Here is a 25534-nt window from a genome sequence, read left to right as displayed (position 1 = left end):
GGGGTTCTACGAGCAGATGAAGGGAAGTCTTTGCAGCCAGGACAGACTCAGGGGTGAAAATGTGAGCTCCAGAACAAACTACTGAGTGTAAAGTGGGACTGAGACGAGGCTGGATGCAGGAGGCCGTCCATGCTCTGCTCAGAGCTTATCAATTCAGCAGGGACCATGCAGAGGCTGTGACCAGGAAATAGGCATGATCTGCAAGGAATGAAGAGGAGCTAGCCAAAAAAAGGAAAAATAGAGAAAAAAAAGTAAGACCTTCTCTTATTAAAAGACACCACAAGGAAATTCAAACGAGTTACATACTGGGAATGATTTCTGCAACACATTTAAATGACACAGGACTAATATTCAGAATATATAAAGAACTGTATGAGTTGATAAGAAAATGAAAAAAGAAAAGGGCAAAGGAAACAAACAGGAACAGCACAGAAGAGGAAGCACAATTGCCCCATAAACATATAAAAAGATGTTCAACCTCATTAGCAACAAAGGAATGAAAATATGTCATGCCCCCAAAATTGGCACAAATTTAAAAATAGGAGAACACTAAGTGTTGATGAAGATGTGGGGCAGTGTGCAAGCTCCCATCCACTGCTGACAGGGGTGCAAATCAGTACAACTATTTTAGAAAGCAGTTTGACATTGGGACCCCCTTGAACTTTTGCATATCTCTGAACATCTGCATATCCTTGGCCCAGAAATTTTACTCCCTAGAGCAATATTTCTCAATGAGGACCAGTTTTGTTTTGATTTTTAATTTGTTGGGGGAATAATACTTTCGTAAAATACAGTAAAAATGAATTCCTAAAAATGAAGTGAAAATAGACATACAGTATACAAGCCTGATATTATTAGATTCAACAGACATAAAGTTACTTATGTATACCAAGGAGACATGTGCGAGAATGTTGCTGGCAAATTGTTTTGTAGTAACTGAAAACAAGAAATAACTCACATGTCCAGTGACAGGATTAGAGGTTGGAAGAAAAAAATGTGGCGTAATCACATGATGGATTATTATGGACTATGAAAAAGTTATAAAAATAAATGAACTGTAAACATGCAACAGCAACGACAAAGTCTCAGAAACGTAATTGTAAGAGAAAAAACAAACCTTAGAAGACTCTAATATGATGCCTTTAAAAAAAAAAAACTTTATCAAAGTGTAATTTACATTTCCACGTTTTAGCATAATTCACCCATTTTAAGTGTACAATTCAATGATTAATAGATTATTTTAAGATTGCAGTGCATTTCCATCACCTTCAAAAGAACCTTCCTGCCAATTTTCAGTCACTCCTCATTCCCACCCCCTGCCCCAGGCAACCCCTGATCTATATTCTGTCTCTATAGATTTGACTTTTCTGGACATTACATATAAGTGGAATCATACCATATGTAGCCTCTTGTGTCTAGGTTCTTTCACTTAGCATAATGTTTTTGGAGTCCATCACGTTGTAGCATGTATCAGAACTTCATTCCCTTTTATCGCCAACTAATATTCCATTGTGTGGGTCTACCACATTTTGTCTACCCATTCGCCAGGTGATGGACGTCAGGTTGCTTCCACTGTTCAGCTCCTTTGAGTAACACTGCTCTGCACGCAGGTCTTCGCACAGATGTGTTTTCATTTCTCTTAGGTACATACCTAGGTGACGCCGTCTTTATAAAGTTCTAAAACAAGCAAAACTAAACAGTGTGATGTTTAGAGATACATACGAAGTGCTGAAACTCTTCTTCACAGGAGAATGATAAAGATAGCATTCAGGGGAGCTGGTGTGGGTGCATGTGGGTGTGGGGGAGGGAGATGGGAAAGGGAAGGACCAGACTCAGCTAGACAAGAGTAATGTTGGGCAGTGGATTTATGGGTCCTCACTTTATTATGCTTCATAACTTACATATACATTAGATATCATATATACATACTACTTATATTCTATGTAACACATATTACATTATAAGAGGACACTTTAAAAAATGAAAGCCTGTCACCAATACCCAACAATTGCACTGGGTTCTCGTCTCAAGATAACCGGGTCCCTGCTCTGGCCGCCTGTCCACACTCAGCCTATTCTTGTCTCCCCCTGCCCCAGCCGCACTGGTGCCTTAGCTCTTCCTCAACTCAGGGAGCAACCCTTAGAGGGAGAATGGGTAAAAATGTCTATAGCTGTTTTACACATGAGGAAACTGAGGCTCAGAGAGGTTATTTTGCTCAGGTCATAAGGCTTGTAAGTGTGGCCCAGATTTTTCTGGCTCCCGATCCAGTGCTATCTCCCCTACACCTGGCTTTTGGAGTCCATGTGAGTTAATGCTGAATAAATATCGAAAGGCGAGGTTATCATTGGTTGAGGAGCTAGAGCTGCTCATGTTAGAGGCAGGACTTGATCTGGTCTTTGAGAGATGGGTAGGTTTTGGCTAAACAAAGAAGAGCAGGTGGGTATCCAGTGAGAGAACCACGGCTCCTCTGAAAACCAATCAATAATCGTGAGATTCCTGAGGAACATAGAATGACAAAAATCAACATTTGGGCGTATTTTTTAATAACAGCTTTATTGAGATATAATTCATGTGCTATAACATTCCCCCTTTTAATTTGTATGATTTGGTGGTTTTTAGTATATTTAGTATATTCAGAGTTGTGCAACTACTAATTTCAAAACATTTTCATCATCTCATAAAGAAACTCCATAGCATTGGCAGTCACTCCCATCCCCTCTCCCCCAAGCCTCTGGCAACCACTCATCTACTTTCTGTCTCTATGGGTTTGCCTATTCCAGACATTTCATGTAAATGGATTTATACAACAGGTGGCCTTTCACTTAGCATAATGTTTTAGAGGCTTATCCATGCTGTAGCAAATAGTCAATTCTTCATTTCTTCTATGGCTGAATAATATTCTGTGGTATGAATACACCACATTTTGATTATCTCTTCATCAGTTGGTGGACATTTAGGTTATTTCCCATTTGGGGCTGTCATGCTTAGGAATGGAATTGCAGGGTCACATGGCATCTCTGTTTAAAGTTTTGAGGAACTGCCGATGTTTTTTCCAAAGTGGCTGTACTATTTTACAATCCCACCAGCAACGTATTAAGTTCTCCAATTTCTCCGTATCCTCAACATTTGTTATCGTCTGTCTTTTTGACTTTAGGCCTCTTGGTGGGTGTGAAGTGGTATCTCACTGTGGTTTGATTTGCACTTCTGCAATGACTGATGGAGTTGAGCATCTTTTCATGTGTTTCTTGGTCAGGTCTCAATTTTATTCCATTGTTGGGCATATTTTCTAAGGGATATTTTTCTCAAACTGTGGTGACTTGTGACCTGTCCTCCCCTGGAAGAGAGGTGGAGAGATGGGGAGCTCTCCCAAGCAGACTGCATTTCCTTGGTGTGTCAGGCCTCTGGGGGGTCATAATTACATACTCCTGCAGGATTCAGAGCCATCTCCATTGTTTTGATGGCAGCTGGGAGGTAGCTGACTGAACAAAGGACCTTATCTCTTTACTACCTCTCAAGGTTATTATAAATATCAAATAAGATCACTTACACAAAAAGAATTCAGAAAGGTCTAAAATGCTATCCAGATGTAAGTTGTATTTACTTTTAGATTATCTTCCAGCCCCATTTAGCCTTTGCTCTTATGGTTTTCCAATGAGGCCGAGACTGCTCCATGCTGAACCCAGATGCTCCATAGACAGCGTCACGAGGCCACCTTAGAGCTGAGGATGGGCCGTGGAGCAAAACCCCTGCCCTACCCGCCTCCCAGACACGGCGCTCGAGAGCTCTTCAGAGACAAGGCCCTGCTCAGACCTGCTCAAACCCTTCAGCTTTCCACGCTGTTTCTTTCCTGGTAGAAGAGAAGGGCTCCCCGGTCACAAGCTAAGCGCCAGGCTCTCTACCCCCTCTGCCCATCCTTCCGCTCCAGGACCCCTTCTTTGGGCCCTGAAGGGTGCCACTCACAAAATCCCCCCCACCCATGCCTTAGCTGGTGGAGAGACTGCTCTCTCCCAGCAGACAGCAGCTCACTGTGCACACACGGCCCATTGCCCTCAAAGCCTGGAGAACATAGTTGTTAGAGCCACTCGAGAGCTGGCGAGTTCTGAGGAAGAGAGGCCAGGCTCACTGTGTCGCCCTCAGCCGGGCCCCTGCCCTCGATGGGGCTGCTCTGATCACAGGTGTCCAGTTCGCCAGCCCTGAAGTGTCCGCTGGAGTGAAGGAAAGCCAGGGGCCCAGGACTCCTCTTCCTCCCCTCCCGCCTTCCCCCACACTGTTGAACAACAGCACTGACGATGCCCTGCTCCCCCTCCTAGGGCTGGGGCAGCCACCCTCCTCTTCTCCCCGCCTTCCTCCCTCACCCCCCCTTTCACACACCACCCTGGCACCATGTCACCTGGCCGCTCAGCACGGCCTCGGGCCACACAGCCTCCTGCACACACTCCAGAGGGCACAGCGAGCCCACGTGTCCCTCAGAGCCCCAGGTGCCATCCTGCACACAGATACCCAGGAGCCCAGGTGATTCCCAAGGTGCCCAAGCTGCGGATGGGTTGGGTCTCCTGAGCAGCTGTCACTGACTCCTTCCCTGCTCCCTCTGCCCAGCCTGTGCTTCCTCCGTCGCCCTGCCCACACCTTTGTCGGCGTCTGCTGGGGGTAGGTCCTCCCGCCTCTGGGGACAGACACCATGATGCTGAGGAGTTAGGGGCGAGCCCTCAGCCTCCCCAGCCGCCTCAAGAGGATGCCACTTTCCTTCCTCCCCCGTGCTTGTCACTTGGAGGAACGCGTGGTGAGACAGGGAAAGACTGATGGGGAGTGTGGAGACCTGGAGTGACTTGGAGCAAGCCATTCAACCTGAGTCTTCATGTCTTCCCCTGTTGAAGGAGAGGTTGCTGTCATCTCTGCGCTCATCTTTGTAGCTAGCTCTCAAAGTCGGCAAGTCTGTGACTGTTTCTGCCTGAGCGAATGACAGCTCGTGTGAAGAAAGCAGGTGTGCCAGTGCTCCTTTGGCTTTATTACCCGCCCCCTCCTCCCAGAACAGCTCCTCTATTCTTCCCCCCGCCTTCTGACAGCCCCCCTTCCCCAGTCCGCAGGTGAGCCGGGGGCTCTGAGCACCGCCCCAGGCGCCTGCGGAAGCTAAACTCTCCCCTACCCGCGCAGGCCACACCCTCTCCCCCCAGGGCCTCGTGAAGAAGCTGGACCGGGCGACCATCCTTAACCCTATCCGGCAGCACTAGCGGCACTGCGGACAGCTCCCCCACTTTGTCACTCCCGAGTCCAGAGAGCCCTGGGGCGGCGAGGCCGGGAGATTGAGCGTCAGAGACCGCTGGGCCCCGGGTCCCTGCGCCGAGGCTGTGAGATGGAAGGGGAGGGCACGCTGGCAGGCTGGGGTGTTCCAGCAAACTGCTGGGTCCCTCAGCTTCAGAGGTGTGTGTGTGCGTTAGGGGGCTTCTTTCTAGCCTCCCTTGTGAGAACCTGACCTAAGGCCCATCCGCCACCCCCGGGCTGCATCTCGCAGGGGGCCGCCTCGGGCTGGCGCCCTTGCCTGGGGCGGGCCAGGAAGCCTCGGTCCCCGCCCCGCTCCGTTAGGCCCGCGTAGCGGCCGGGGGACTTTGGAGCCGAGGAGGAAGCGCGGCGGGGCGGGGAGGTGAGGGTGTGTCGGAAGGCGGCGGCGGCTGTCGGGTTTTATAACCCGCGGGGCGGGCGCGGCGCGGGAGAAGGGGCTGCACCGCGCACCGCGCCATGGGGGCCGCGTCGGGCCGCCGGTGGCCGCGGCCGCCGCTGCTGTCGTTGCTGCTGCTGCTGCTGCCACCACCGCCGCCTGTGGTCCTGGCGCTCGACCCCGCGTTGCAGCCGGGGAACTTTTCCGCCGACGAGGCCGGTGCGCAGGTCTTCGCAAAGAGCTTCAATTCGAGCGCCGAGCAGGTGCTGTTCCACAGCACGGCCGCCAGCTGGGCGCACGACACCAACATCACCGAGGAAAACGCGCGGCGCCAGGTGGGCGCGCGGGCCCGGGGCGGGGGCGGGGCCCGGGCGCCCAATCACAGGCGGGCGGACGGGCGCTGGGGGGCGGGGAGTCATCGCCCCGCGTGCGCCCCCGGCCCCTGAGCGGTGGGGACCGGGCTGGGCCAGCCGGCCTCCCCGCTAACCCCCAACCCCAACGCCGTCCCAGCAAGACAGGCGGTCGGTTTCCTAGCACGGTGCTGGGCACATGCCCAGTAAGGAACCGAATGGATGAGGCTGGCCCCTCTGACCCCGAGTCCCCCCAGGTGGCAGCGCCTGGGGTTGACGACGGGCTGGGCCAGCGGCAGTCTTCGCTGAGGGTGCCCGCTCTGCTCTGGGTTCTCATCCTCTCCGACTGCAACGTACCCCTCTCTCACTGTGCCTGTCATCGCTCACCACAGCTCACACTCTTCCCCCGCCTCTCCTGGCCCCAGTTTCTGCTCCACCGCCTCCCTGAGGCAGACTCCCCCAGTTCTTCACCCCGAGGGCCCAGGAGGAGGGAGCCGTGCTCCCACAAGCCCCAGTCTCCTGAAGCCCTTGGCCTTCCTCCCCTCCCCCGCGCCACGGCTTCCCCTATTTACCCTCTCGTGCCCTCCTGGTACCCACAGGAGGAGGCAGCCCTAATCAGCCAGGAGTTTTCAGAGGTCTGGGGCCAGAAGGCCAAGGCTCTGTTCGACCCAATCTGGCAGCACTTCACCGACCCCACGCTGCGACGCATCATCAGTGCCGTGCGCACCCTGGGCCCTGCCAACCTGCCCCTGGAGGAGCGGCAGCAGGTGGGCCTGGTGGAGCGGTGGATGCAGAAGTGGCCTGGGTGCCCCCATTGCCCCGGAGGGGTGGGGCCTGGCAGGGAGGGACCCTGGGATCTCTACCGGCCCCGACTGTAGGGGAAGCCCCGCAAACACAGAACGGATTCCTGAAGTACTGATCTTCCTTGGAGCTGGAGTGAGAGAAGTTCATTTCTATCAAAGCAAGTATTATGGAGCAGAAAGCAAAATTCAAATAAAGAGAAAAGGATGAAACAGGGGTTTTCAAACTTTCTCCATAGGTGGTTTGGTTTATGGGCTTCCTCAGAAAGATTGGGAAGGGCTGAGAAGGCATCAAGGTCAGAGAATGAGAGGGATTTGCCCTCGCTCAAGGTGGTGGCTGGGCTCAGAATTGAACCCTGATCCCTAATTCTCAGGACACTAGTTTCCCAGGCTGCTCCACTGGAAGGGGAATCCGTGCATTCATGCTCAGCTGTGCTCTGGGTGCCACAGCGTGGCCTTGCCCTAGCCACGTCCCCCTCTCCAGGCATCTCCCCTTTTCCTCCCAGCGGAAAGAGTAGAGGGCGCCAGATTACCTCCAAGGGCTGTTCATCGCTAACATTTTCTCAACTCTAACTCCCCAGTACAACTCTCTGCTAAGCAACATGTCCAGGATTTACTCCACGGCCAAGGTCTGCTTCCCCAACAAGACTGCCACCTGCTGGTCCCTGGACCCAGGTACTGCCCTGTGTCTACTCTCTCTGTCTTCGGGGGCTTCCTACCCTTCCCCATTGGCCTGCTGCACTCAGGAGGATGACGTGTTTTTGCAGAGAGAGTGGGTAAACTCAAAGGCATTAACCTCCAATTGGGACTGGACTGTCAGATGCCCCCAGACCCCTGCTCCTCCAGGCAAACTGATTTCTGGAATCTCCAGCCTCCAGCCCCCGCTCCACCCCCACATGCCTGTGTGCTTTTTCCTCTCTCATCACAACCGGCTTTCCTCCTGGCTGCCTGGTTTTCCCTTTCATGGGTCCTCTCATTCCCCACAAGAGTCCTCCACAGGCCTTAGACCCCTCATGGCTTCCCTTGCAAACCTCCTCCTCTCCCCCCACAGCTCCCCCGCCCCGCCACGTACCAGGCAGCCTTGAGGTCAGCCACTCCGTCCAAGGAGCCATGAAGGGTCTGCCTATGTTTCAAGTTGTGGGTGTCCTCTTGGTGTCAGCCACCTTAGAATAATCATTTCCTGGGAACCAGGACCCTGCCTGGCTCCTTACTTTGTATAGCTCCCAGTGCCATCCTGTCCAGCTTGTAGGTTGCCCTTGACTTTGAGGGTATCATGATGCTGAGGAAGTAGGTGGAGATGGTGAGGACCGGTGTGGGAGCTCTGGTGAAGGCTACTGCTGACTTCAACGCAGAAGTCTCCAAACTGACCCTGCTCACCTGTGTCTCAGAGCTCACCAACATCCTGGCTGCGTCGCGAAGCTATGCCCTGCTACTCTATGCCTGGGAGGGCTGGCACAACGCTGTGGGCATCCCGCTGAAACCCCTGTACCAGAAGTTCACTGCCCTCAGCAACGCGGCCTACAAGCAGGATGGTGAGCATGGCCACCCTGTCCCTTTTGTGGGCGTTTCCCTCTCCTCTTCTCTCTCCACTGAGCCCCGCCCCCTGAGGCAAGCAGAGCGGCTATTACAGTGACTCCATACACTGGTCCAAGGTCACACAGATAGTGGATGGTGGAATGGGCATTAGCCCCATCGCCCTCATGCTGCGCTCCTGGCACTCCTCCCAGCCCTAGGGCTCAACTTTGCCTCTCCTGCTCTCTAGGATCTGTTTAGCTGGAGTTGGAGCAACCCGTAGTTAGAAGATTGTAGAGCAGCAACCCCCAAGCTCTCCCTTCCAGCTAGCAGGCAGATACACTGGCCCTGAGCCGGGAGAACGGCCAGGTGGTAGCTGGGAGGCAGAGGTGCCAGAGCCTGGGGCCTGAGCTGCACCCCAACGCCACCCTCCGGCTAGGCTTCTCAGACACGGGGGCCTACTGGCGCTCCTGGTACGACTCCCGCACCTTCACGGAGGATCTGGAGCACCTGTACCATCAGTTAGAGCCCCTGTACCTGAACCTCCACGCCTACGTCCGCCGCGCACTGCACCGCCGATACGGGGACAGATTCATCAACCTCAGGGGACCCATCCCTGCTCACCTGCTGGGTAAGGACCTGGCCTTGCCACCACACATGTCCAGGGTCCTCCTCATCGTGTGTCACATTTCAGAGCCCCGCACTGCTCGATCCCCTGCACATGAGCCCATAAAGCAGGTGACCCTCCTCATGGTCACTACTGTTCCTACTTTTCACACGGGGACACTGAGGCTTAGGGTGCGCGAGTGACTTGGCAGAGGGCAGAAAACTATTAAAAGGCAGAGCCAGGAGTCACACTGGAGGCTTTAGCTCCAGGTCCAGTGGAGGAGGAGAAATAAGCCTAGTTTATGCCCCAGGAAGCCAGCCCTGTGGCCCTGCGTCAGGGTTGGGAGGCAGGGACCCTGGCACCATCAGAAAGGACCCAGCAGCATCACCTGGGCTCACACTTGGCCTCTGCCAGCCCCAGGGAACGTGGAGCACTCGGGGGTGTGGGTGGGACTGATGTGTGAGCCAGCTGAGAGGGCAGTGGCCCTGCAGCACCCTGGGTCCAGACACCAGGCGCCCAGGGTGCCGTTCAGTGACACACATGGGGAAGCAGGCACTGGCTGGACTGGGAGCCAAGCTGTCTGGCTCCCCTCCTCTGTCTAGGGGACATGTGGGCCCAGAGCTGGGACAAAATCTACGACATGGTGGTGCCTTTCTCTGACAAGCCCAATCTTGACGTTACCAGTACTATGGTGCAGAAGGTAAGCTCGGAGTCAGGCCAGGTGGGGGCCACAGGAGTGAACCAGACATGAGGAGAGGGACGGGAAGGGACCTCAGTCCCTCCCTTTCTACAGAGCAGCAGCCTGGAGTGTGTGTCCAAGCCATGAGCTGGGGTCTGTGTCCTCGTCCTCGCTGAGCTGCCAATCCCTCCTCCGGGGCCCCTCGGGAGTGGGGGCTGTGAGCATCGGTCCATCCACTCTAGCCAGCAGGGGCCGGACATCTGGGAAGGGAGGCCCCAGAGCAGAGGTGCTTTTCATGAGCAGGGAGCTGAGCTGGGTGGGGGACCACAGACGTGCCCCTGGGGCAGCCATGGCGGGCTCCAGCGGCTGGCCCCTGACCCGTGCGAACACCCCTACCAGGGATGGAACGCTACACACATGTTCCGGGTGGCAGAGGAGTTCTTCACCTCCCTAGGGCTCTTGCCCATGCCTCCTGAGTTCTGGGCAGAGTCCATGCTGGAGAAACCAAGCGACGGGCGTGAGGTGGTGTGCCACGCCTCCGCCTGGGATTTCTACAACAGGAAAGACTTCAGGTCTCGATTCGGGAGGAGGGTTCTGGGGCTCCCACAGGGCAGGCAGCCTGGGCACGGAGAAGCCAGTTCCCAGGCCCGCCTCTAACCCAGCCCCAGCACTGGCTGGGGGCGGGGTCCCTTCCCTGGGCAGCTTTGACAGGCAGTCAGCTCTGTACCTTGGAACGGAGGGAAAAGGCCAGAGTGTGGGCTGGGGCAGGGGAAAGTGTTTGCCTGTTTCCGCCCGCTCCTTCGAGCCCCGGGGCAGTGCCCGCCTGGCTCCTTTCCCTCAGGCGCCAGCCCCACTGTTCTCTGGTTCCTGCCCCACCCATCCTTCACCCTCACCCACGCCCTCTCCCCACCCCAGGATCAAGCAGTGCACGCAGGTCACTATGGACCAGCTGTCCACGGTGCACCACGAGATGGGCCACGTGCAGTACTACCTGCAGTACAAGGACCAACACGTCTCCCTGCGCCAAGGCGCCAACCCCGGCTTCCATGAGGCCATCGGGGATGTGATGGCACTCTCCGTCTCCACTCCTGCACATCTGCACAAAATTGGGCTGCTGGACCATGTCACCAACGACAAGGGTATGGGGGTGGGTGGAGAGAGCCCAGTGCAGCCGCCCCCCCCCCCCAGACCCCGCTGGATCCCACAGCAGGCCCGCACTTGTCCCCGCTCCCCTCTGCCCTTCTTGTTTCTGCCTCACTGCCCCATGTCAGGCAGGTTTGGGGATCCACCCAGACCCTCACAGCCCACCCTGAGTCCCAACTCCACTGCCCAAGCTCCCTCTTCCAAGCGGGGCCCCAGGGTCCCAAAGCCTGGCGCTCCCTTCTATGCGTCTGCCCAGCCTCACCTCCTGCTGGCTTCTCCCCAGGCCCACCCTGTCCCAGCTGGACTCCCCTCTCCCTCTGACCTCTCTCTTTTCATCTCCCCACAGAAAGCGACATCAATTACTTGTTAAAGATGGCACTGGAAAAAATTGCGTTCCTGCCCTTTGGCTACTTGGTGGACCAGTGGCGTTGGGGGGTCTTTAGTGGGCGTACCCCCCCTTCCCTCTACAACTATGACTGGTGGTATCTTCGGTGAGCAAAGCAGGACCGGGAAGGGCCTAATCCCAAACGGCCCTCCCCCCCGCTCCCAGGCAACCTGCCTCCTGCCTCCCTCCTCTCTAATGATGCCTCCATCCTCTTCCGCAAGGCATTCTTTCCTGCCTAAAACTTCCTCCGTCAGGCAGTCTCTCCTGGTTCGCCAGGATGGGGAAGGTATGGCCCGTGGGAATGTCTGCTTAGCAGACTTTTCTGCAAAGGTAAAATCAGGACCCAACCCTTGGGTCCTAAGACAATTTAACCACATCCTCTTCCAGAACCAAGTATCAGGGGATCTGTCCTCCAGTTGTCCGAAACGAAACCCACTTTGACGCTGGAGCCAAGTTTCATGTCCCAAATGTGACACCATACATCAGGTACTATTGCCCCCACTTCCAGCACACCTTTAGTCCCCTTCCCCCTACTCTGGGACCCCCATTCCCAGGGCTTGTTCCCACACCCTTCTGGACCCCTCAACGGCCTGGAATTTGAGGGGGCCTCTCTCCTGAGCCAAGCTCGGTTCTCCCTTCTCCCCCAGGCAGCCCCTGGTCTGGCCTCTGCCCAGCGGAAGCTGGCTGGGACCTGGGCGAGGGGCCTCCACCATCCCCCTCATGCCCACCCTGTGCCTGCAGGTACTTCGTGAGTTTTGTCCTGCAGTTCCAGCTCCATCAAGCCCTGTGCAAGGAGGCGGGCCACCAGGGCCCGCTGCACCAGTGCGACATCTACCAGTCCACCCAGGCGGGGGCCAAGCTCCGGTGTGTGGGGCACAGGGAGGGCAGTGGGAAGTGAGGGGAGCGACCAGTGAAGGGCATGCCAGTGAGGGCACCACCACCAGACCAGTGGAGGGGGCCTTTCTCCCCTCCCCCTCCCTTTCTTTCTCTCGTCGAATGTTTATTGAGTGGGCCTCTTGGCTGGCATGGGGCAAAACATACGTTCCCCCCTTCACAGAGCTCCTAGGCCCTGGGTCTTAATGCTGCTGTTCTTGCCATCCAGTGGGGGCAGAAGTGGCCGGAGATGGGGCAGGTGGGCCAGGGCAGCGGTAGTGGCCCCTGGCCCGAGAGCCCTGTGCCCACTGTGCCCGCTCTGCCTGACAGGGCACTGCTGCAGGCAGGCTCCTCACGGCCCTGGCAGGAGGTGCTGAAGGACATGGTCGGCTCAGATTCCCTGGACGCTCAGCCGCTGCTCAACTACTTCCAGCCGGTCACACAGTGGCTACAAGAGCAGAACCGGCAGAATGGCGAGGTCCTGGGCTGGCCAGAATATCAGTGGCGCCCACCGATGCCCGACAATTACCCAGAGGGCATTGGTAAGGCCCGAGGGAGCCTGGGGCGGGGCGCTACCGCAGGTTCTCAGTTCCAGGCTCGGGACCAGGCCCCCGGTTCATGGTTCCCCATCAGCTTCTCCCAGCCGGGCCCTGGCGCCCTGCCTGGAGGGCCAGGCAGCCCCCTGAGCTGGTTGGCAGGGCCCTGGGGTGGGGCGGGCACATCTTTCCCAGCATCCTGGGGAGGGCAGGCCCAGATCTGAGGCCCCGGCCGGGGGTTGGCTGGCAGGCACACTGCTCTATGAGGTCACGCTGACGTCACACTGCAGGCTCCGCTCTTATAGGCCAGGGGGAGGGGCTGCAGGACTCTGCTCTCCTGCTGCCATGGGCCAAGGTTGGGCTGCTCCGGGACTGTCCCGCCTCCTCCTCCTCCTCCTGCTCTGCTGTGGGCGCCCCCTGCTGGCCCCTGGCCAGGGGACCACCGGCCAGGTGTCAGTCAGCCAGGGAACAGCCAGCAGCCAGACGACTACCCACCACTCGACAACCAGCAGCCCGAAAACCCAGAGCCCAAGTGGGACCAGCTGGGGGCCGGGGCGGGGAGGCCGGGGCAGCAGTGGAAGGGCAGGGGGAGTCCTGTCTGTGTCTCTCTGCTCTGTCCCACAGACCTGGTGTCCGACGAGGCTGAGGCCAGCAGGTTTGTGGAGGAATATGACCGGAGATCCCGGGTGGTGTGGAACGAGTATGCCGAGGCCAGCTGGGATTATAATACCAACATCACCAAGGAGGGCAGCAAGATACTGGTAGGGGCCCCTGCACGCCCCCTTCCCCCCACCAGAGCTCGCGCACAGACTCAGCACACGTCTGCTCCTCCCCCGGGGGCCACCCTCTGAAACCCAAGGCACTGCAGGCCGCCCTTCCGCCCCCGACGTCACCTCAGTGGGAACAGGCTGTCAGAATTTGTGAAGAATCCCAATGGCATATTGAAAAGCGTCCAATTTCAGGCACACACCCAGTGCCTAAACAAGTTGCCTTATCATTCACAACCAACCCGTTGTTGGTAACGGAATAATTTGTAGATAAATAAGTGATGCTAAAGTCAGTTTTTAAAAAGATTGAACGCTCCCGTTTGCCACCATTGAGAGGGCTGTGCGTCCCCTCCAACCCCCCTCCCCACCTGTGTGGCTGAGCGCTGACTAACCAAGGTGAGCCGCAGAGGACTAACATTTCTTGAAGACCCACTGTGTGCCGGCCACTTTTCCTTGACACTGGACATCTGTTGCCTCATTGATTCCTCAACAGCCTTGCAAAACCAGTGACCTTATTCGCATTTTACAGCTGGGACCCTGAGGCTCAGAGAGGCCACAGAGCAGATACCAGGCTGCATCTATCCTAACAGCCTTTAGGACACGGGGTGGGGTTTCCTTCTCTGCCGCTGCCATCAGATGTCTTGCTCGAAATGGCCATCTGTTGAGGGGCAGGTACTGCACACAGGATGTTATAGACAGTCTGGGTCGAAGAGGGTCTTCATAGGCAAAGGCAGCCACTTGGTGAAACCGGCCCCACCCTGACACCCTCAGTCCCTTTGGCTCCCCTCAAGGTGCCTCCTCCCAGAAGGCCTTTCTAGAGCTCCTGGGCCTCATGATACGGTTCCCCCGTGCCTTCAGCTGGAGAAGAACGTACAGATGGCAAACCACACTGTCAAGTACGGCACCTGGGCCAGGAAGTTTGACGTGACCAACTTCCAGAACGCCACCATGAAGCGGATGATAAAGAAGATTCAGGATCTAGAGCGGGCGGCGCTGCCTGTCAGGGAGCTGGAGCAGGTGTGTGCCTCGTGGGGCGCATGGGGCGGAGGATCCAGGGTCAGGGGAGGGTCCTAGCTCGGGGGACAGCGTCTGGCCTTCATGCTGCTTCCCCTTCCTCGATTTGCCGTGTCGTGACATCTGGCACGTCAACACACACCTACAAACTTACTGAGAAGGCAGAGCTCTGGGAGCACCCGCCTCAGCTGCAGAGCCCAGGTCCACGATGGTGCCGGGGGCGGAGCAGGGAGCCCAGGGCTCAAGCTGGCCGCCCCTCTCCTTCCCCCTGCAGTACAACCAGATCCTGCTGGACATGGAGACCACTTACAGCGTGGCCTCTGTGTGCCATAGCAACGGCACTTGTCTGCAGCTCGAGCCTGGTGAGCACACGTGGGGAGTGAGAGGGAGGCCTGGGGAGGTCAGGGGTGCTGGCCGTGAAAGGGCGGAGTTCACGTCTGACTCACGGGGTCCGCGCGCCCGGGAGACTCACTTCCCTGTCTCCCACCGGTGGTGCTCCTCTGCCCCTGCTTAGAACCGACACCTCCTTCATCGCTGCCCTGGTCCCCTGCCCTGCCCTTGGCTCCGCCCGTCCGCTCCCGCTGGGTCCCCTCTGTTCCTCCCTCCACTCTGCCCTTCAGAGCAGGTGTATCTCAAATTCATCTCTCAGGGGCTTGGACTCCCCAGTAGGGAGAGTAACTCTAGGCATCTCCCGTCTGCGCTCTTTCCTTGATCCGATCCACCTTCCCCATCTTCCCTGGCCCTTCCCTGGCCCCCTCCTCCACCCAGAAGTTGAAGCCTCAGCCAGCAGAAGCCACGTCCACGCCATTCCCACTTCACTCCCTCTGCCGCCACTCGTCACTGGAAGGAGTGGGCCAGCTCTGGCCTGTCCTGTTTCTCTCGCAGAAGACTGGCTGGTCCTTCTTACCTTCTCCTCTTTGAAGGAGCTCAGCCCTGACACCCCAGTACCTGCGCACAGATACACCCCCTCCCCTCTCTGACCCGTGCTTCCCAGGGTCGAGGAGCCAGAGGCATAAACAGTTTTCCTGAGGAGTCTCCACCCAGAAGCAGTCTCTTCCTGGCCCTCCGCCCAGCTCCCACATTAGAACAATGACAAACAGAAGGGGAAATGGAAAATAAACAGGAGAGAGAAACAGTTTTCCTGGGACAGGGTTTGGCCTGAGGGTTGTGTATGTGGGTAGGCACGCAAAGTGGGGGGAAGGGGATGTGCATTTGTGTGCATTTATGGAGAAGAGCATTAAAGGGAGTATGGCCTTCACCCCCCATCGGTCAGCCCCTTAATCCAGGGCTGGGCCATCAGGTCACTGCCAGTAGTAAAAATAAGAAGCACCCACAAAAACAGAACACTCACATCAGCAGAGGACAAAATTCTCAAGATATGTTTTTTCCCCCAATAAAATTAACTTGAATGTACTTTGTCTGTGAAGAGTAGGTAGCGCATAGCATGTTTCAGGATAGAGCACAAGTCCATGAGGTGTGGATGCCCTCAGGCCTCCGTCTCAGGCCAGGCCGGGCAGGAAGGGGAGCCACCTTCAGAACCGACACGTGAGCTCACACCATCCTCATCCCAGCTCTGTGAGGTAGATGTGAGCTCCGTGTAATCCCTAAGCCAGGAGGCCACTCGTATAGTCACGGCTTTGACAGGACACAAACGCAAGATTTCTGGCTCCCTGATGATGCTTGAATGGATCTCTGTACTTTGCCTTCACAGCTGTTCTTTTATTAATCAGTCCAGTCACAATGTGGGAAAGATGCCCTGGGCCCTGTGGGGACGTGGGGATGAAGGAGGCACTGTCCCTGCCCAGGGGCGTCCTGCCCCTGGGCCGGCATAATCCCCATTTCATAGTCAGGGAAGGAGGGGTCCCTTGATTCACCCAAGGTGATTTCGAGGTCAGGAGGAAACCGAACAAGAACTCGGGTCTTTTGACCTCCAAGCCATTTCTCCCGGGGAGGTGGTGGGCAGGGAACGAGTTGGGAGCAGCGGCTCTGGGGTCTGGGCCCTTTGTGCCCCAGCTCAGCCACTTGCTGGCTGGGGAACGCAGCCGTGTCACCAAACCGCTTGCGTGGAAAGAGGATTAAGGGCATCCCTCACAGGGCTGTTGCAGCCCTGCAGTTGCCTGAGATTGTGTACGGGAAGCGCTGAGCCCCGGGCCTGGCGCCCTGTAAGCCCCATGGAAAGGGCACCAGCCTGTCTCCAAGTTCCCTCGACTTGCTGCCTGTGCAGTCCCTTTCCAGTTTTATTCCACCTCTGAAGGAGGTGGGAGGTGAGCCAAGAGCTGGAGGCTTAAAGCCATCCAATCCCTCCCACCTAGATCTGACACATCTGATGGCCACATCCCGGAACTATGAAGAACTGCTGTGGGCATGGAAGGGCTGGCAAGACAAGGTGGGGAGATCCATCCTCCCATATTTCCCCCAATATGTGGAGCTCAGCAACAAGGCTGCCAGGCTCAATGGTGAGTCCTCTCTGCCAGTGTCACAGGCTGTCGGGTCCCAGCCCCCCGCGAGGCCCTCAGAAAGGTCCTCTGAAACCCAAGAGGTGAGGGGGGAGGAGGCAGGACGCTCAGGGGTTGGTCAGGTGTTGAGAGCCTGGCTGTGTCCCCTCTGCAGGCTACAAGGACGGAGGGGACTCCTGGAGATCTATGTACGAGATGCCATTCCTGGAGTACGAGCTGGAGCACCTCTTCCAGGAGCTGCAGCCGCTCTACCTGAACCTGCACGCCTACGTGCGCCGGGCCCTGTATCGCTTCTACGGGTCCGAGCTCATCAACCTGGAGGGCCCCATCCCAGCCCACCTGCTGGGTGAGGGCAAGTGAGACAGTCAACAGTATGAGGGAGGGGGCAGCCCAGGGCTGGCCAGAGGGCAGAGGGCAGACTGGGAAGGGTCTGCAGATGACACCTGAGGCTGGGGAATGTTGCCAGGGCTGGAGTGGGGTCGGGGCTGGGGGTGGGGAGAAGAGCCCCCTCCCTGCATTTGGTGCCACGTTTGCTACAGATCCACGTTACACAGGTCATCAGGGATGGGGCAGTGGGCGGAGTTCATAGGCCTGTCGTGGGGAGACCACATCACCCGTCGCAGCTCCAGGCAGCATGAGGGAGAGGAGGGGGCCGTGAGTGGGAGCTGAGAAGGCCTCCCCAGGAGGTGGCATGTGAGCAGAGCCCTGAAAGATGAGAGGTTCTGACAGATGGAGAAAGTAGTCGTGGGGAGAGAAAGGCAGACACGACATTCAGGCAAAGGGAGCTGTGAGAGTGTAGATCCTCCTCAACTTTGGGCGCCTCATTCTCCAGGGGTTGTAAACTCAGATGCCCTGAACACTTGAAGCAGGCAGTGGAGGACAATAAGGGATGGTGGGGACTGCGGCAAAGTAGAGGCTACTGGGTTCCTGTCTCTGTCGGGCCATCGGGAACACGTTTCTGGGTGCTTCTTACTGTGAACAGAGAGGCCAGGTGGGGCCATGGACCATTGACAAATCAGAGGGAGACCACCCCCCGTCCAGCTTTGGGTCTAGCTCTGCTCAGCCTAGAGGGTCTTTGCAGCCCAAGAGACCAGCCATTTTTGGTCCCTCTGTTGTGAGACCAGAGAATATCAGCTCCATGGTGGAGAAACACAGACCCCGGGAGGGAACACAGGTGCCCGGCTGGCCCTGGGAGCTGGGGCTTAGAGCTGAGCCCCCAAGACGAGCAGAGCAGCCAGGCCCAGGCTCGCTCCCCCCTCCCATTCTCGCTTCTCACTCGCTCTGACTCTCACTGGTTTGCACTGTAGGCTCCACTTGATGTCAGCTCAAGCTTAGTCCCCTTTGGCTGTCAGAGCCTCTCCAAATGTATTTCTGCACCTTTCCACTCATTCTGAATAGCTTCCTTATCTCCACTCTTGTGGTGAATGCAGAGGCATCAGCCCCTCCAAAAGGAGGGTGGTTCTTGCCAGCTGACCTGTAAACTGACCTCAGGCGACAGGGAGGGGACAGAGCAGTGGCTGGTCAGATTATGATCAGTGTTCCCTCCCCCTGCATGACGGTGCTGAGCCTAAGATCTAACACCTGTCTCTCCTCTCTCCGCCATCTCTTCCTCTACCCGCCTCCAGGGAACATGTGGGCACAGAGCTGGTCCAACATCTATGACTTGGTAGTACCCTTCCCTTCAGCCCCCAGGATGGATGCCACAGAGGCCATGATAAAGCAGGTCCGCACCGACCCCCTCCTTGCACCCCTGCTCCTCCAGGGCACAGGGGAGGGGGACCCTGCCCAGGTGGGAGAGGGCCCTCTGATTCAAGACTCCCAGCTTGGCCCTCTCCCAGGGCCCTCCCACTGCGGCACACAGTCCATCCCCACAATCCCCAGCTTCGGCAGAGCTCCCTCTGCTTGCAGGGCTGGACACCCCAAAGGATGTTTAAGGAAGCAGACAGTTTCTTCACCTCCCTGGGGCTGCTGCCCGTGCCCCCCGAGTTCTGGAGCAAGTCTATGCTGGAGAAGCCGACCGATGGGCGGGAGGTGGTGTGCCACGCCTCCGCCTGGGACTTCTTCAACGGCAAGGACTTCAGGTATGTCTGGGCTACAGGCCAGGGGGACCTGGTCCTGAGCCCAGAGGACAAGGAGACGAGTCAAGTACAGGCTCCGCTGCTGTCTCCTCAGCCAGAACAGGGGACGGAGGGTTAAGAGAGTTGGGCCTGGCCGCAGCTTAGCCACTGGCTTGTGGCAGGGTCTCCTCGAGTGCTGACCAGCTCTGTCAGCCCAGCGTTCAAGGTCCCAGTCCTGGGGGTGAGCCCCACGTGAGCTGCCAGCCTTCCCTCCCTCTCAGGCGGCCCCTGTGTACAGCTGGCCCTCTCCCTGAGTGCCTGTGCCTTAACACGGAGGCACATGGGGACGTGGGGGCTTTGCACAGATCCACTCTCACCACTGATGGGCTCAGAAGCTGTCTTCATTGGAGGACAGTGTTTCAGTTACCTACTGCTGCATAACAAACCAGCCCAAAACCTAGTGGTGTAAAACAACCATTTGCTTACGCTCATGATTTTATGGGCCAAGAATTCAGGCACAGTGGAAATGGCTTGTCCTGCTCTGCAGTGGTGGAGAGCTCCGCAGGGCTAGAGAGGGCTGGCGTGGCTCAGTGGGGCCGTCTATCTGGGGCTGTGCTTCCGGCTGTCTGTTCGGTTCCTCAGTTTTTCTCTGTGTGGCACGTGCTGGGGCAGGGACGTTCACGTTGGGCTCCTTCACTCACGTGCTGGGCACCTGGGCTGGCATGGCTGGAGCAGCTGGGGTTTGGTGGGACATCTCTCTCCAGGAAAGCTTGGACTTCCTCACAGTATGGCAGCCTTAGGTGGTCAGATTTTTTATTTTTTACCTGGAGGCTGGCATCCCCAGAGCAAAAGTAGAAGTAGCCAGATCTCTTAAAGACTAAGTCTAAAATTGGGACAGGTCACTTCTACCACATTTCATTGGCTAAAGCAAGTCACAAGGCCAACCCAGTTTCAAGAGAAGGTAAAGAAGATTCCACCTCTCGGGAGAAGTGGCAGAGATGATCTGCCACAGCTGATGAAGTGTCTCTTATGAGAAGAGTGGGCACAGAGATCCTGGAACAAAGCAGCCAGTTTCACTGGCTCACCTGGCCTTGGGTCCTTCCTTCAAAGGCACAAGGACCAGAGCTGTAGGGCTGGGCGCAGACAGAATCAAGGGGGTGAGGGCTCTTTGGGGATCTTCCTTGTATGGGGAGTCATAGCAGAAGGTGGACAGCTCCCAACCTCATTGTCACCAGGGTGCTGGGCAGCTCTTTCCCTAGAATGACAGACAAAGGGGGTCAACTGAGCTGAAGAGCTCTGGTTAGATCCAAGGGAGAATTGCTTTGGCTCACAGAAGATGGAAAGTGATGCAGCCTCTGGCTTGGACTGCTCAGCAGATGTCCCTCTAGTCCTGGCCCTGAGAAATCCTGGGATGAATATCCTTGCTGGCATTGGGCACAAGGGATGCAGAAGAGCTCAGACGCTGTTGTTTCCTTCAGGAAGCCTAAGTCTTGGGAGAGACAAAGCACGTAATGAGGAACCACATGACTCACATGACCCAAGCCCTACACGGACCGTGACCGAGGGTCCCCATGCCTCTAGAGCACATACTTCGTACAGTTAGGAAGCCACACGGCTGTGTGGGCTGGAGTCAGTTGTTCAGGGAAGTTGGGGGCAGAGGAATAGTCTGGAGGACCAGACGTTCGGGGCTTCTAACCCCCAGATTCCCTCTATTTCCCCTTTCGGCTTTCCTTCCCATAATGCTGTGTTCCTTGCATAAAGCAGTCCTGTGGGTACGCTCTGCATCCAGTAAGGACAGAAGGTCCCTTTGCCCCAGGGATCCTCACTGCCCCCTTCCACACCGTCTCCCCACCCCCGTGTTCCCAGGATCAAGCAGTGCACCACTGTGAACATGGAGGACCTGGTGGTGGCCCACCACGAAATGGGCCACATACAGTATTTCATGCAGTACAAGGACTTGCCGGTGACCTTCCGGGAGGGTGCCAACCCTGGTTTTCACGAGGCCATTGGGGATGTGCTGGCCCTCTCAGTGTCTACCCCCAAGCACCTGCACAAGATCAACCTGCTGAGCAGTGGGGACGGCAGCTATGGTGAGAGAGGAACGGGGAGATCCTAGTGGGCAGAGGGGCCAAGAAGGGGCAAGCCTGGGAGGCGGAGAGAGGAGACTTCATAGCCCACAGGCAGAGCTGGGACAGAACAGTGGGGAACAAGAGGGGCAACCAGCAGGGAGAGTGGGAGGATGAAACCCATACCATCCCAAGAGGCAGGTCGCAGGACCCAGAGAGGTACAGCTCGCCCCGCCCGCTCCCCCCATCGCGCCCATCACAGCCCCACTGCTAGGAGGCAGGCCTGGATCTGATGCCAGGGCCCCCTTCCCTTGGCAGAGGAGGACATCAACTTTCTGATGAAGATGGCGCTCGACAAGATCGCCTTTGTTCCCTTCAGCTATCTTGTGGACCAGTGGCGCTGGAGGGTGTTTGACGGAAGCATCACCAAGGAGAACTACAACCAGGAGTGGTGGAGCCTCAGGTTCTGGAATGCTGCTGTGGGCTGGGGGGGCCTCCGTGGCGGGGTGTTTGCACCTGTATCCGTGTGCACATGGTGCGTCTGCGTCTGTGGCGTCTAGGGGTGTGTGTGTGTGTAAGTGCCGTGATGCGCAGAGGCACAGCACACAGGAGTCTGGAGCGCCCAGTGCAGGCGCCATACTTCAAATCGAAAACACCAACTCTCCCGGCTTGATTCTTCCCAAACCCTCCCTCTAATGTGTCTTCCTCCCCAACAGGCTGAAGTACCAGGGCCTCTGTCCCCCAGTGGCCAGGTCTCAAGGCGACTTTGACCCAGGGGCCAAGTTCCACATTCCTTCAAGCGTGCCATATATCAGGTAACAGGAAAGGGAGGAGGGTGCCGTGAGGGGCAGCGCCTCCGCTCAGCGTTCGGGCTGCCCTTGCTGCTGCCCCCCGGCAGCTACCGTCAGGGCGACCTGGGCACCCGGCTGCATGGCCCACTGTGTCTGGGCCACTCACCTGTGACCGGGCCACTCACCTGTGACCAAGGCTGGCCGTTGTTTCACTCTTGTGATGTGACAAGAGCCCGCACCCTCTTGACAGCTGAAAACAAAAACTTCACTATAACTGGCTAATGCTTATAAGACCTTTGTTAGTTAACATTAACCATGACCCACGGCCGGATCATGACCTGAGCACTGTTTTTTTATTTTTACAAGATTGTGATTCCCTTACTATATACTGAACGTATTTCCTCTGATATAACTTAAGTTGTACCTGGAATACCTTCTATCCACTAGAACTAGGATTAGAGACCCAGCTAGATTGGGAGTCTGTATTATTAGGGGCATGGGGTCATAGGCTGGGGCCCAGACAGAACTGGGTTCAAATCTCGTCTCCACAACTCTGTTTCCTTGAGTAAATTCCTCAGTCTCTGTAAGCATCATTTTCCTCAGCTGTGGAATCCTATTTCACAGGATCATTGCAAGAGCTAACTTCTTATCACACTGTCGAATACATAGCATGTTTGGGAACTGGTGGCCATAACCCACCATTATTAAGTTACTGACTTTTTTTTTCTCTTTTAAAAAATTTATTTATTTTTGGTTAGGTTGGGTTTTTGTTGCTGCGCGCGGGCTTTCTCTAGTTGCGGTACACGGGCTTCTCTTTGCGGTGGCTTCCCTTGCTGCAGAGCATGGCCTCTAGGCGCACGGGCTTCAGTGGTTGTGGCACATGGGCTCAGTAGTTGTGGCTCGCAGGCTTAGTAGCTGTGGCGCACGGGCTTAGTTGCTCCGCGGCATGTGGGATCTTCCCAGACCAGGGCTCAAACCCATGTCCCCTGCAATGGCAGGCGGATTCTTAACCACTGCACCACCAGGGAAGTCCCTAAGTCACTGTCTTAAATGGAATACAGAAACATAGCCGCGTTGTGAGTCATGCAGCCATAGCGTGAATGCACCCAGCGCAGCCCCTTTCCCTCCATGTGCTGCAGGGGAGCACTTGCTGGGGACTAGGAAGGGTGATTAGAGGATCTGGAGCCCTTCCCAGAGGTAGGGATCTGGGGACACCTCAGGGTAGAGGGCTGGGGGCCCCTGGGCTGCAAGTAGCCCAGGCCACCCGTGAGGCAGGACGTAGAGGGCACCCCAGCCCTTGCCTCCTGTGCTCCCCGGAAGGCAGTGAGGGAGGGCTTATGCCCACTGTGCCCAGTCCTCCACCCCAGCACCTGGCACAACGTCAGCACATAGTCAAGACCTAATAAGTAAGCATAGGGTGGGTGAATTCTGTCCCCGAGTCCAGGAAGAAAGAGAAAGCCTGCTCAGATGCTCCAGAGAGCATAGGTGGGCAGGGAGCCAAGGAGACTCAAGGGCGCAGCACAGGCCTGACCCGGCCAGTGTGCCAGGATGACCCGCAGGGAGGGCCTCCGCCCGCCTTCCCGAAGGATTTCTGAGCTTCCAAGCTGGCACTCACTTTCACACAGAAGCCAGGCCCATGTGATGCTTAGCTTCCGAGCTTAGCACAGATAATTCTCTAGGCGGGGGTGCGCAGAGGGGATGCACTCCAAATTCTGACCAGCAGCCTTGGCGAAGCACTTTAGGAAATGCCAGGAAAGTCAGTGACACACGGCTTGTGCCCAGCCTTCAAAGCGGGAGGCCTGCCCTGCTGGTTCAGGACATTCACAACCTCCCCAGGCTCGGAGAGGCGACCCCCACCTGGACCGGCAGACTTCTGCAGGGAATTCCTGCTGCCAAATTTGGGATAAAGGAGGTCCTTCGGGCTGGCCTCCCTGCCTCGTCAGAGAGGTGACCCCTTGGGCAACACCCGGCCTCTCCATGCACGTAGCCCAGGGACGGAGACCTCGCTGCGTCCAGAGCAGCCTGCCACGTCCGTCCGTGAAGGGCTCTGCCAGTGCCCCTGCCCCTCCTCGCCCACGAGGGACGCCCAGAGGCGCTCAGAGTAGGCCCTGCTTAGAAGTGCAGGCAGCCGCGTGGGCGTGGGCGGGAGGTGCCGGGGCGGAGGCAGTGGTGGCCGGGGGGCGGTGACGCCGCCCCTCCGCCCTGGTCCCAGGCCTCGCCTGTCCTCCCGCAGGTATTTCGTCAGCTTCGTCATCCAGTTCCAGTTCCACGAGGCGCTGTGTCAGGCGGCGGGCCACAAGGGCCCCCTGCACAAGTGCGACATCTACCAGTCCCAGGAGGCCGGGAAGCGCCTGGCGTGAGTCTCCTCTGGTGTCCCCCTGCCTGCTGTCCACCCTCTGACCTACTTCCCAGGGCCTGAGGAGCCCCTCCCCCAGCCCGCCCCCGACCTGCCCTGCGCGGGCCTCTCAGGCCGAGGGAAGCTGGCGCGGGGAGGTGGGGTACAGAGAGAACCCGTACGAGGCTGGGGCAGACGGGCAGGGAGCCCCGAGGCCTGTCCCTCTGACTCGGTCCCCTTCCCGGGGCTCCCCCAGCGACGCCATGAAGCTGGGCTTCAGTCGGCCGTGGCCCGAAGCCATGCGGCTCATCACGGGCCAGCCCAAGATGTCGGCCGCTGCCATGATGACCTACTTCAAGCCGCTGCTGGACTGGCTCGTGACCGAGAACACGCGGCACGGGGAGAAGCTGGGCTGGCCGCAGTACAACTGGATGCCAAACTCAGGTACCGCCACCCACCCCCCTCGGCCCCAGGCCGCCCTGGGGCTTGCGCAGGGCCAGGCCCCCCCAGGTTCAGGCAGGTGGGAGGCCGACCTCCGGGCGGGGGCGGGTGGGAAGCCAGCCCGCGGCCCGGGACCGGCCCAGCGCCCGCTCTCCTTCCTCCCTTCCCAGCTCGCTCGGAAGCCTCCTTCCCGGGCTCCGGCCGTGTCAACTTCCTGGGCCTGAACCTGGAGGAGCAGCAGGCCCGCGTGGGCCAGTGGGTGCTGCTCTTCCTGGGCGTCGCCCTGCTGGTGGCCACCCTGGGCCTCGCCTACCGGCTCTTCAGCATCCGCCACCACAGCCTCCACCACCCCCACAGCAGGTCCCAGTTTGGCTCCGAGGTGGAGCTCAGACACTCCTGAGATGAGGGCTGGGCGGGCCTGCCGGGGAATGCGCCACCGGGAGACCCAGGGACCAGGAAGGCCCGGGGATGGGCTGACAACCCGCCACTGCTCTCAAGGCTCACCCCAGCCCCCCTCCCCCTCCCCCTCCCCCCTCCCCCTCCCGCCCCTCCTCCCCCTCCCGCCCCTCCTCCCCTCCCGCCCCTCCTCCCCCTCCCGCCCCTCCTCCCCTCCCGCCCCTCCTCCCCCTCCCGCCCCTCCTCCCCCTCCCCTCCCTCCCCCCTCCCCCTCCCTCCCCCCTCCCCCTCCCGCCCCTCCTCCCCCCTCCTCCAGTCCTCTGGACCACGAACCACCTTGGCCCCCTGGCCCCTGGGGACCAGGCCACCTAACATGGAACCCCCTCCCCATCTCTCTCTGAATTCAATTAAAGGTCCTGCCCTCCCCATCTGTGTCCATGTCCCTCACAGGGAAGCCAGGGACAGGGGAAGCTCTCTCACCTCCTGACAGTCAAGGGGTCACTTCTCGGGGGTCTTCATCCTCCTCCAAGAAGAGGCTGGAAAATACCCAGAGCTCTGGCCCCAGCACCCCCCAGCGCCCATCCCAGTCTCCCCTTCAGCCGGGGCAGCTGGCCCCTGTCCTGCCATGGCAGGCAGCCCCTGCCAGGCCTGGACACCAACTCAGGAGGGCTCT

At 57.7% G+C, this 25534-nt stretch overlaps 1 protein-coding gene across 1 annotated transcript; it reads left to right on the top strand.

The window, feature by feature from the left end:
• The first annotated feature begins 5733 nt into the window (after positions 1 to 5733).
• LOC132414817 (angiotensin-converting enzyme) lies at positions 5734 to 25006 on the top strand. The gene is made up of 25 exons (XM_059997736.2): positions 5734 to 5988; positions 6603 to 6770; positions 7385 to 7478; positions 8192 to 8335; positions 8755 to 8946; positions 9525 to 9622; positions 10001 to 10173; positions 10517 to 10740; positions 11091 to 11235; positions 11517 to 11615; positions 11871 to 11993; positions 12333 to 12544; positions 13163 to 13299; positions 14164 to 14322; positions 14594 to 14681; positions 16632 to 16775; positions 16930 to 17121; positions 18401 to 18498; positions 18684 to 18856; positions 20699 to 20922; positions 21217 to 21361; positions 21615 to 21713; positions 23923 to 24045; positions 24281 to 24468; positions 24636 to 25006. Exons 1-25 carry the CDS (start codon positions 5734 to 5736, stop codon positions 24863 to 24865), a joined length of 3927 nt encoding a protein of 1308 aa, XP_059853719.1. The 3' UTR covers positions 24866 to 25006.
• Positions 25007 to 25534: the final 528 nt, after the last annotated feature.

Source organism: Delphinus delphis, chromosome 19 (assembly GCF_949987515.2).
Source record: "Delphinus delphis chromosome 19, mDelDel1.2, whole genome shotgun sequence".
Classification (NCBI taxonomy): Eukaryota; Metazoa; Chordata; class Mammalia; order Artiodactyla; family Delphinidae; genus Delphinus; species Delphinus delphis.
This window is presented reverse-complemented; position numbering and strand designations above follow the sequence as displayed.